The sequence below is a fragment of the Varroa jacobsoni genome, unplaced genomic scaffold, assembly GCF_002532875.2.
Source record: "Varroa jacobsoni isolate VJ856 unplaced genomic scaffold, vjacob_1.0 scaffold_1095, whole genome shotgun sequence".
Taxonomy (NCBI): domain Eukaryota; kingdom Metazoa; phylum Arthropoda; class Arachnida; order Mesostigmata; family Varroidae; genus Varroa; species Varroa jacobsoni.
Window position 1 is genome coordinate 16,494 of NW_019213997.1, and position 11,201 is coordinate 27,694.

The 11,201-nt window shown below is 39.1% G+C and overlaps 1 protein-coding gene across 9 annotated transcripts; it reads left to right on the forward strand.

Annotated features, from left to right (window-relative positions):
• The first annotated feature begins 175 nt into the window (after positions 1–175).
• On the forward strand, positions 176–8,651 carry Shmt (serine hydroxymethyl transferase). 9 transcript variants are annotated; one of them, XM_022844086.2, is made up of 8 exons: positions 176–490; positions 1,475–1,514; positions 4,306–4,461; positions 4,691–4,746; positions 5,045–5,174; positions 5,485–5,636; positions 5,871–6,127; positions 6,378–8,651. In XM_022844086.2, exons 1-8 carry the CDS (start codon positions 302–304, stop codon positions 7,177–7,179), a joined length of 1,782 nt encoding a protein of 593 aa, XP_022699821.1. In that variant the 5' UTR covers positions 176–301; the 3' UTR covers positions 7,180–8,651. The 9 variants fall into 9 exon arrangements, with proteins under 9 accessions (XP_022699821.1, XP_022699823.1, XP_022699831.1 ...); XM_022844087.2 differs by lacking the exons at positions 176–490; positions 1,475–1,514 and adding exons at positions 2,840–2,985; positions 3,459–3,610; XM_022844088.2 differs by lacking the exon at positions 4,306–4,461.
• Positions 8,652–11,201: the final 2,550 nt, after the last annotated feature.

An 11,201-nucleotide genomic window follows, 5' to 3' on the forward strand; every position in this document is an offset into this window, starting at 1 on the left:
GGAAAGCTTTAAATTATAGTAAATTTATTTAAGTAATTTGCTTCAATATTTCCCTTTCTATGTTCTAAGTACATACAGCGCCATGAGAGCCCCATCCCGCTGTGCTTAGCGGGATGTACTCTCATTTGCCCTTTCCCCACAGCATGATAAAGAAAAATACCTGTGTTAGGGAACTGCCTAGCGAGACCGACATGAGTGCGTGACCTGATCATACGAAGTGTGCAAATGATAGCTATAACTTCGCCGTTCCCGTCACTAGCGTCATCAGACAAAAATAACATTTGATCGAAGATTGGTATATATGAAAAAAGGAGATAGCTCAAAGAAGTTCGCGAGTTTCAAGAAGAATCACGCCGGCGGTGTAGGCAAATCAGTTCGAATCAGCTGTTTTGTCCTTGAAATCTTTGGCGCCATGCGAGCCTGCCGGGCTGCGTTTAGTCTTTATGGCAGGTGTCGGTTACTGCACACCACTCGAGCCGCTAACTCACTGGTGCGAATATTAACATATCGGTTTTACTTTTCCTACGATATATTACAATAGTTTCTTCGCTTATCAGCTCGAATAGCGGTTAGTATAGTCGCAGTCGCTGAACATTACGTTTCGATTGAAGATCTTCATCTGTTCAGGTGGTGTCATGTACAAACGCTTCATTCTCGGGTGTATTTGGCGAAATCATGTGAAATTTGGCAATATCCTTTCGCGCTGTTTCCGCTTGCGCCCAATGAAAATGAAAACTCACATTTTAATGGGTATATTTAATGTATTTCAACCCGATGCGTCAACATATGATCATCATAGTGTTAGTGCGAAATATAGTTGATCATGACAGTTCGGTACAAAAAAAATAGCGTCCGCTTGAACGTCATGTACAAGATAACCAAGAATGCTTCAACGTTTCCGGAACTTGAATTTGTTCTAAGGAAAAAATATTGCCATGGTGATAACGATTTTGATCTTCTTAGTATATTGTGTGTCTTTAAAAAAAACTTTATGCAATGGGGGAAAGTTGGTCAGGGCTTCAGTTCGAAGAAACAAAACAAATTGATCGATCTTCACCAAATAGTCAGAAATCTGAACAAATGCTTTATTTCTAGGTGTTTATTGGACCCGCAATGTATTTAAAAACTAAAGTAAAGACAAAGCTTTTCTGGTATTGTTCCCTTTTCTAGAAATATCAAAACTGTAAATCAGCAATATTTGTGCAGATTTTCATTTCGTGTACGCATCTTTTAGTCATCTTCTTCAATTTTCCAGCTGATTTAATGAAAAATAAATTAATAGGGATGTTCGAATTAGTACACTGCATGCAACGTGTAGCACTCCGTCCCTGACCTTGGGTATGAACAGTATAGCTAATTTCCGTCTAGGCATCAATCACCGTACTTACGGACTTCGTTCATATAGCACCGAAAGTTTTAAAACTAAGTGAAGGATGGCGTACCAAATCTAAATTTTTTTTCGTCTTAATTGCAGGTGATTTATCTTAGACCGAAAGAGAACTTGAAGTTACAAGGTTAGTTGAATGTTGCAGAAAGGGTACCAGTGGTGTGTATACACGATTTTATTTAATAGAAAATATGCCAAACCTTCTTGGTCATTATTTTCATGGTGATGATTCTTACCATTAGTCCAAAATCGACCCCTCGGCACATCGTTATCTGTGTGCGGACACACATTTCACTAGAAATCAGTATCGAAATGATAGTTTGATATAATGGGTTTGCAGAGGAAAAAATAACAGATATGGTTTATCTTTTCGTAACTTTTGTGTGTAATTTTCCTGCACCTATTCAAATCATTAATAGAGGTACTATTATCTTATTAACGGTAAATATAAGTAATTTAAGAAGCCAAATTAAAATATGGTCCGGATTATATTTCAATAAAAAATACATTTTTCGAACGAAGTCAACATTAACGAAGGCTATTATTCGTTGCGATCACGTTCAGACTATATAAAATTTGTTGTGTGCCAGTTTCTATGAATACATTTGAGCTCCATGTAAACATCCACATAGAATAGTGGGCCGTATGAGCTTTCAGTGCCATTATGATAAGAACTATTTAGGTTGTATGATAAATATGCTTAATTATTTTTCAAATAAATCGAATCCTTCTTCTTTTTATATTTATAGACAGTGCTCGATAGTACGTGCTCTCTAAGAATTTTTGATTGTATATAATTTATACGCATGTTTTTTTATATACCTATGTGAATCAGACCTCAGATCAAGCGACGTTTTGTATATTCTAAGCAGCCTGGGAATTAGCACAACGTTCCAATTATTGTGCGTTTAGCCTGGACTTAGGCCATGAACTGCAATAAAACTATGGATACCGCTAGGGGAGAGGGTGTCTATCGCCGCCCTGACAGCGGTGTATTCTTTTTGAGGGGCATCATTTTAGAAACGCTTAAACATTCCCTTTACTGTCTCGACGATATACAGCGGTTAGCACCGGTGGCAATTAGCGCCATTGCGAACATCGTAGTTGCTGTGGAGTACGTTTATCTTGTTCTGCTTCAACCTTGCAGCGTCCGCCATTGTAACCTAATATACAAGGCGATTCGCGTGATCGTTTTCTTCATTCTCGTCGATTATCGTCCTCGATGTCAACTCGCAGTCTTAGCGTATCTAGATGAGATAGCGATTATCCTCTCGACAACGATTTATCGTCCTGACGACCTTTGCCACACCTTCGCTGCTTATCACATACAGCGAATTAGTTCATCACTCTTTGCTGGTAATCATATCAACTTATCTTTTAGATACGCTGATTACTGATATTATCAACGCCGACTCTCCCATCCTGATTGCCTACTACCGCATCTCAAAATCATGCATCTATCCGCGTCGAACTATAGCCACGATAACTTTGACGACAGATGCCCTCTGTTTGACCGTCCAGAACCGGCTTGTCTTTGTTGTAACAAAGAAGCCAACCAACAATATTGCTCTTCGATTGTGACCTAATCATACACAAAAGTAAGACCTCAATGTGTAACCTATGTGCGCTTGGACCGCTGGTGTTTATACTAGTGGTATATTGTATGTAGATAGAAAGAATATCATTGGATAGAATCAAACAGTGTCTAGGTTTCAGTGGGTCAAGGAACGTTCACTAAATTGGTTGGTTTAATGAGGACAACGTAATAACGCCATTTTAAGATTTATATGGTTCCAGAAAGTTAATTATTATTATTATTATTATTATTATTATTATTATTATTATTATTATTATTATTATTATTATTATTATTATAGGAACGTGCTTAGAGTGATCTGCTACACCTTAGTCGATCGCTAAGCTAGCGGGGGCGGATTTGATTGGGGTCTTTTGTTGGATTAGCGTTTTGCCTTGGCTAAGATATTGTTGCGTCATTATCCTTCCGGATACTCCGCATCCTCCGCTCCTAGCAGAAAAAAAGCTGTACGCATCTGTTGTGTATTATTTTCAGCACATTCAAGTTAATTAGTGCTTGTATTTGGGTGAGGAAAGAGCGGAGACAAAAAAAGATGGCCGTATTCACTCGCTCATTAAATTCAACAATCAGTCTGACCCGAGCTCTGGGATGTCCGGCGGGCCTAAACCGGATTTCGATCATTAGTGGTAATTACCGAGAGGCCTACGATTATGTTCTCCACTTTCTGATTTTGGACATTTATGTTTCGTATAGATTTCGTAGTCTCGTAATCTTTATTTAGCTTTAGTTTAGAATTTATAGGTAAATGGCAATCGTTTCTGTGACTTCGCTTTCTTTGCGGTAAGTGACAGGCATCTGTCGACCTGAATTCGGGTCGAGTTGAACATTGTACAGTGAGTGAATTTTAGGCTTTAATGAGAACCTGAAGGATTTTGTTATAGTTCTCACCATAACCAAGAATTGCTCGTGCGAACTATCCTGCAAAAGGAAACTGATCCCAATTAACAGATGGCTGTTATAATTGAATTTCAATCAGCGAAACAGGCGCATGTGGTAGTCAAACTTTTCTTCTCAGTAACTGACAATGCTTCCTTGGGACTATGTGAAGACAAGATGTGCTTTAGGAAGGTTATAAGAGTATTCATCAGTGTTTTCTGGAAGTGGAACATCAATCTTCAAGGAGAAATAACTATACTAGCACATAGCAACCAGTATAACAATCAAGTAGCATTTAAATGGTACATTGCCCAACGATTAGTGATCATAGATTCGTTTAGAACGATTACACACATTGTTTAAGGACGTGCGGTGTAGTATAGATTTCTAGTTTTTAGTTAAATAATTTGAAGAAAAACTGGACCTTCGTGTTGTTCCCCTCTAGCCACAACGCGAAACGAACCGCGCAATTATTTACATTGTCCAAGGTCTAGAAGACAAGGCCCGAATACGTTACGGTTAAAGCGCGTCCTCCGTTCTACCGACCCAAACATCAAACAAGAAACATGCTTAAATAATGACAACTCGTGCGTACGTAAACGTGTGTAACTCGTTTGAATGAAAACTCGTATATAAAAAATAAAAGATACAATGTAAAAATGAACTGGGAAAAACCTGGAAATATTAAGGTTTACGAAAACAACATTTTTTTTGTGAAAAATTAATCGGACTAATTTATTTTCTTTATTGTTTGGACTACCAGTTATCAGATTGAATTAAAGTTAACAAGAAAAAATAACGGTTTAAATCACCAATTTGTTCGCTTACAGGTAGTAGAAACATGTCTTCTCAGCTGATTGACCAACTAGACAAAGTCGATCCTGAGGTGAGCTGTGGCTGTATTTTTAGAGCGGATTATAATCACTTGATTCTGACATGTAGTTGATACCCGACTACTAAAGCTTTTGCGTGAAGCTGCAAGTAAATTTCTCATAGGAGTAACCAGTTACGCCCGTGCTAATTGAGCTCTACTTATATATTTCGAAAACATGATTTGAACTAGCTAATGTGTTGTTTCTATAATTCTTGGACTGCGTAGCTCGAAATGAATTAGTTTTAGCAAGTTCAATTGTTTGAATTACTGATTATGGTCGATTTTTTTGTTCTTCTTTCCGATCCAACAGATCGACGATCTCATTAAAAAAGAGAAGAGTCGTCAATTGCGTGGGCTGGAAATGATCGCTTCGGAGAACTTCACCTCGCTTGCTGTTATACAGTGCCTAGGCAGTTGCCTCACTAACAAATATTCGGAAGGTGAGCTTTCGAAAATAGTCCTACATTCGAAGGCACCCAACATAAAGTCTGCCTCGGGGCAAGTTAACGTTGTCGCAGAATTCTAGTGGGTCAAAACGTTCACAAATAATATAACTGAGTTCATGCATTCAGTGTGGAGGTCAAAGTTCTTAGATTTACGTTATTATTATTATGTCATATAAAGAACGTACTTTAAAAAAAAACGGTTGTTTACTATATCTAGATGATTTTAAATATGATAAATGCTTGTGAGTAAATACTACTACTACTTAAACTTTCGTGTTTTCTCTCATTCCGAGCGGTATTGCAGGATATCCAGGCCAACGTTACTACGGAGGCAACGAGTATATTGATGAAATTGAATTGCTTTGTCAGAAAAGAGCTCTTGAGGTTTACGGATTAGACCCTGCTGAGTGGGGGGTCAATGTCCAACCATATTCCGGATCACCTGCCAATTTTGAGGTAACAATAAAAGGGATAAATACGATTCCGAATTTTACCGTCGTAACGTATTTTCTTAATGTAGTGTAATCTGGATTATTGTATATGTCATGATGATTGATTGAACTACTATTATTATTATGAAAGGGATGGAAAACCCTCGCGATTGATATGCTGTGAATACGCGTGTAAAAAACCCAACGACTACTGCTGAAAAATAGGATCAAATATTCACTCACAGTAATTTGTGATCAGGTTTACGCTGCCGTTGTAGAACCGCACGGTAGAATCATGGGTTTGGATTTGCCTGACGGTGGTCACTTGACCCATGGATTTTTCACCGTAAAAAAAAAGATCTCAGCCACGTCTATCTTTTTCGAGTCAATGCCGTACAAGTCGGATCCCACCACTGGTTTAATCGATTATGACATGCTCGCGAAGACCGCTAATCTTTTTAAACCAAGACTTATTATTGCCGGCATCTCTTGCTACCCCCGTCATCTTGATTATGAGTAAGTCTTTGCCGACAAATTGAGATTTGATGGAAACAACAAGAAATATACCTAACCAAAGGAAAAAGTTGGTAAAGATGTCATTGTCTATTTGTTGAATTCCCGATTTTAGAACTGCAATTAAGGCTATTTTTTATGAATTAAAACACCATTCATGTTCATGGGGGTTCATGTTATTTAAAACACAGACGTCCTTTAAGTTTTATACAATAAACCACTTGACTATTGGATTTCGATATCAACCTTCCAGACGTTTCCGTAAAATTGCTAACTCTGTCGGCGCATACCTAATGGCCGATATGGCTCACGTCAGCGGTTTAGTCGCTGCCAAGATGGCTCCCAGCCCCTTCGAGTACTGCGATATCGTTACGTCGACGACACACAAAACCCTTCGTGGGCCACGCTCCGGCATAATCTTCTACCGCAAGGGTATTCGTAGCACTGACGCCAAAGGAAAAAGCATAATGTATGATTTGGAGGAACGCGTCAAACAGACAGTCTTCCCCGGACTCCAGGGCGGTCCTCACAACAACGTGATTGCTGGTGTAGCAGTGGCTCTTAAACTGGCGGCGAGACCCGAGTTCTACGACTACCAGCGGCAAGTGGTGTCAAACGCTCGAACACTCGCTAAGGAGCTTGTAGCTCGAGGTTACAAAGTTGTCACAGGTGGGACGGATAATCACATTGTATGGGTTGATCTCCGCCCTAAAGGCTTAAATGGCGCAAACGCCGAGCGAATCCTCGAGCTTATCTCGATCGCCTGCAACAAGAATACAGTGCCGGGCGACAAATCCGCCCTCAACCCTGGAGGTGTGCGACTTGGCACTCCTGCCCTCACCACCCGCGGTTTGAAGGACAACGATATGAAGCAGGTTGCCAAATTCATCGACGAAGGGATCACAATCGCGTTAGAAATTAAGACTGCCAACAACGGAACCCTGCTCAAGGATACGTTTAATCAGGAGCCGTTCAAATCGACAATTCTCGCTAAACAGCAGGAAGTTGAAGCGTACGCCTCAAAGTTTTTCATGCCCGGTATACCTGATATGTAAATTCAGAGACAATGCTCAATTTATGAGCGTGCGAGCGGGCACAGGCATCTTATATGCGTGTTGTAATATAAGTATGTTTTGCATGTAAATGATTGGTTGTGGGTGCATTGCCTGATAACATATATCTCCATCAGTACGTTTCATATTTTTTCAAATTAAGAAAGATGCCCGTCAAAAGTGGTGTTAAAAATGATGATAGTTTACGAGGATGTGTATGGACATGTACAGTCAGCTATTACTTCTGCATTAGACCCAAAACACGCTAATACCAAAGTTAGATAGACAAAGGGCTGCTGGTTCACGAATCAGTTGAAACAAGTGTTCAATCTATGTATTTATAAAATACTTATTGGGTTGTACGCGTTATTGTAATAACGACGCAGCTTGCGGGATTACTATTTCTTGTTTAAATTCAATGAATAAGCTGTACAAAAAGTTCACAATGAAAATGACATAATGGGGTAACACGGAAGGCCAAATACAATATCATAGGGTCGTGATGGTAAAACTAGGTGGTGAGGCAGTTCTACAAATAAAGCTAACATTTAAATACAAACTTATTGAAATTTGCGAACTGGCGAATGAAGGTGTGCTTATTACAGCCTATTAATTAAAACTGCTCAAGAACTTCACGTGATACTTTGTTTGGCCTTGACTGAAATAAAAATACCCAGGCGGTATCATTGTCGCAGCCTGCGCACATCATTCTTTCATCGAAAAGTGTAGGACGGCAAGCTGGCATTAAGGAACCCCAAACTAACCATAACAGAAAAACAATATCTTTACATAAACCTTTCTTCATTATAAAAACTTGAAAAAATTTGAAATTTCACTTAAATATATCATCTATAAGGTGGACTTTTTTGGCCAACTTCATGGCAGTCCTTTGATTCATCCAGTTTTTAGCTATTTTTTCGCCTGTATCGGGCCTTGTCTCTAACATAATGGCACGGATACTTTCGATAAGTCTTTTCACCGTCGTCGATTATTATGGTACACTTTGCTTTTTAAGTACCTTTACAAAAAAGAAGACAAACGAAGTTACGTTACGTGATTTGGGGCCTCATTCAACGTCACCTTGCCTGGAGCTAGCAGCTCACCAGAATTATCTTTGGTAACGTAATTATGTTATTGTTTATGCGGAAGAGACCATTTTGCTGAAGCCGATTTGGGTGCAAAAAAGCTTGGGATCATCAGAGTGTACACAAGAAATTATTATTTTTTTACACGATAGATTGTTTAAGCCACAGTTTTATTTTCCATAGTAACCAGAATTATAAACTGTGATGCAATCAATACAACATGATCTGCAGTCTTTAATATTCGTGGCTTATTTACTATTTGTGCGCTATTCTAATGCTTGATGTCTAATGCCAATACGCAGTAGTAGTAGGCTTATACCATAATATATATTTACTTGAATCCATTAAAAGGTTTATAAACGTGAACGTTTGTTTAACGACAAAACTTGACAGCCGCGTATTTAGTCACTTTACATTTGACAGTAGTAATATGATGGAGCAACCGGCGCAACTATTCCTATAATTATTAAACAAATTGCATTTAAGACTACGCTTTTTGCCTAGAAACGTTTATATTTATATTGCGTAGATTGAAAAGTAATACACAGCTAGCGACGTACGCTTTTTTTTTTCTACAAAACTATGCCCACCTTCTTCTGACGGTACCGCATCTATATTTTATTAAACAGCCTTTGTACGAGTTTTTTAGGGGACTACCCTCTAATTGCAATACAGCCTAGAAAGGTCGAGTATTATTTAAGCGGAAGATAGAATAGTTTATATAATACCTGTCTCATGCTATCGTTACTGTTTTAACGTATAGCCTGTTATTAGCGTTATTAACTCCAGTGAGTAGAGTAGGCATCTATGTAAACATGTAGGAAAAACATACGACTAACCGTCTATAAATGCATGCTTGAATTAGAGAAAATTGACAATAAGTAGTCATATTAAATAGCCAAGGTCTACATTCGAAAGTTACTGAATCAGTCGGCTTGAATTTGATGGTCAAGGGTAACTCGCTCGCTAGAGATCAGCGTAAAATGAAAGTTTGTGGAGGGCACTTCGTCGCCATAAATAAAGATCAAGGAAAATGAAAAATTCGCTATATGTGGCTGCCGGGTACATTTTATAATTGGCACACTCTAGGGCCACTCTGCATTGTTCCATCCACGAACGACTACTTTGACGGTCAAAATTTCTTAGGTCAAATTAACGTTTGAACGCTGCTAATAATAGTTGGTGTGCTTAGTGATATTTTCACGCCTGTAAGAAGAGGTACTCTTTAACACTTCGTTTGTAGTGACAAAAAACCTGCCATAAATGAAGATTAGTACAGCCATAAGTAGTGCACAATTTGTGCTGTTATTAGGGGTTACACGATATGTGGACGTACTAGGGATACTCTACTTGTAGAATAATTGATAAGAACTAAAAAAAATTGATTGGTTAGAGATTTATAAGTTACTTTTTGAGAAAGGTATGTGTATAGGACTACGTCGATTTGTACACCTATCACAAGCTTTTCTTTAGTTCCGGCGACTAATGTGAACAAGTTGGTTTCTTTGCGGGGTCTCGATTTTTCTCGTCGACTAAAACCTGTTATACAGGAGTTATACAGATACTTTTTGTTAATTTTTATTTATGACGGATCTCACCTATCGACAACAGGTAAACAGATAGTTTGTCTCCTGTTAAGCATTCGTAATTTTCCACTGTTTTATTTTTGTGCCTAGCTATATCGTATCATCAGCCAACTCATTCTCGTCAATGGTGATTTCTGGTCCCTTTACCTCAAATGCAATAAGAGTGTTTAAAGAAACGAAAAAAACCAAAAGGAGTGTAGAAAAACAGACGTCAAATTGCGCTTATTTACCTATAGAAAGCATAGTACATCAGCCTATTGTTCCGATTAGGCAAACCACTTATGTTACCCCTGGAACCGGTCTTCATTTGCAAGAGCTATTGAATGCATGTCTCCAGCCGACTGAAAGATGTCCAATATGATGCGCTATATCCATAGATCATAGGCGTCATTTTGTCTATGGAAGCACGTTAAGTTGTCCGTACCCACCGGACTGGTGCCTAAAGAGTGTCTCTTTCCATATCGCTTATACGGGTAGTGTTATACGTTTGTCTGCATTCACATGAAGTTTGATATTATTTTTGAAAATATCGTACTCTTTGCGACCAGCTCTTACAGGTGTTTTGTCCGAACAAATCCTCTGCTTCGTTGAATGGTTTCCTTATGAGCTCTGCGAATGTTCAGTAGCAAATACGTTTTGTACGTGGTGATGCTTCGCTTGTGTTTATCTATATGTTGTAAAATAGCGAAACGTTGGGATCAGGAACAAAGACACATCCTCATTAGTCTTCTTCAGTGCTAGTTACAGCCCCAAGGACGTTGCCTCCCATTGCGGTACAATACGACTTTAATGCGTCGTGGAACTTGCATGGCAGCTTTCACTTTGGCTCACTGCCGGCTCGCGCCCGTTAAATCGTTATTAGCTGAGCACTGAAGTGCTGCAATCGACGGAGAAGTATTCTTCTGTAAGCAGTTAGCCCTATATTACTGTTTATCAAGTATACGTAGCGCAGCATTTATTAGGCAAAAGTCCAAACATTGCACGATATACGTTACAAGCGCGTCAACGTCGTAGGCGTAGAAAGATACCTGTCAGCAGTTGCTTGGTATACGCTTGTTCGTCACCCTTACCGAAGTCGTTCTCGGAAACTCTTTCGCCAAGCGCCATTTCAAATTATGTACGGTTCGTACCGATCAGAAGAGGCAGCGAACAGCCTTTACAGGGCTTTTGCGGTTGTGGTGACGTTGGTGCTAGTGACAGTCATATTTATGACTCGAGTTTAGCGCGCTCTTAAGAACCTTTCAACAAAGATGCAACCAGCGGTTACCAATATGGGGTCGCTTTACTCATATAAATGTGCTTTAACAGTTTTAGGATGAAAAGTGAAAAAAGTGCTACTACTATATTTTAGCAT

Coding starts and splice junctions, on each gene's coding strand:
- Shmt (XM_022844086.2), top strand. CDS start 302: ATGAAAAAAGGAGATAGCTCAAAGAAGTTCGCGAGTTTCAAGAAGAAT. Junction 4,747..5,044: donor TAGACAAAGTCGATCCTGAG/GTGAGCTGTGGC, acceptor CCGATCCAACAG/ATCGACGATCTCATTAAAAA. Junction 5,175..5,484: donor CACTAACAAATATTCGGAAG/GTGAGCTTTCGA, acceptor GCGGTATTGCAG/GATATCCAGGCCAACGTTAC.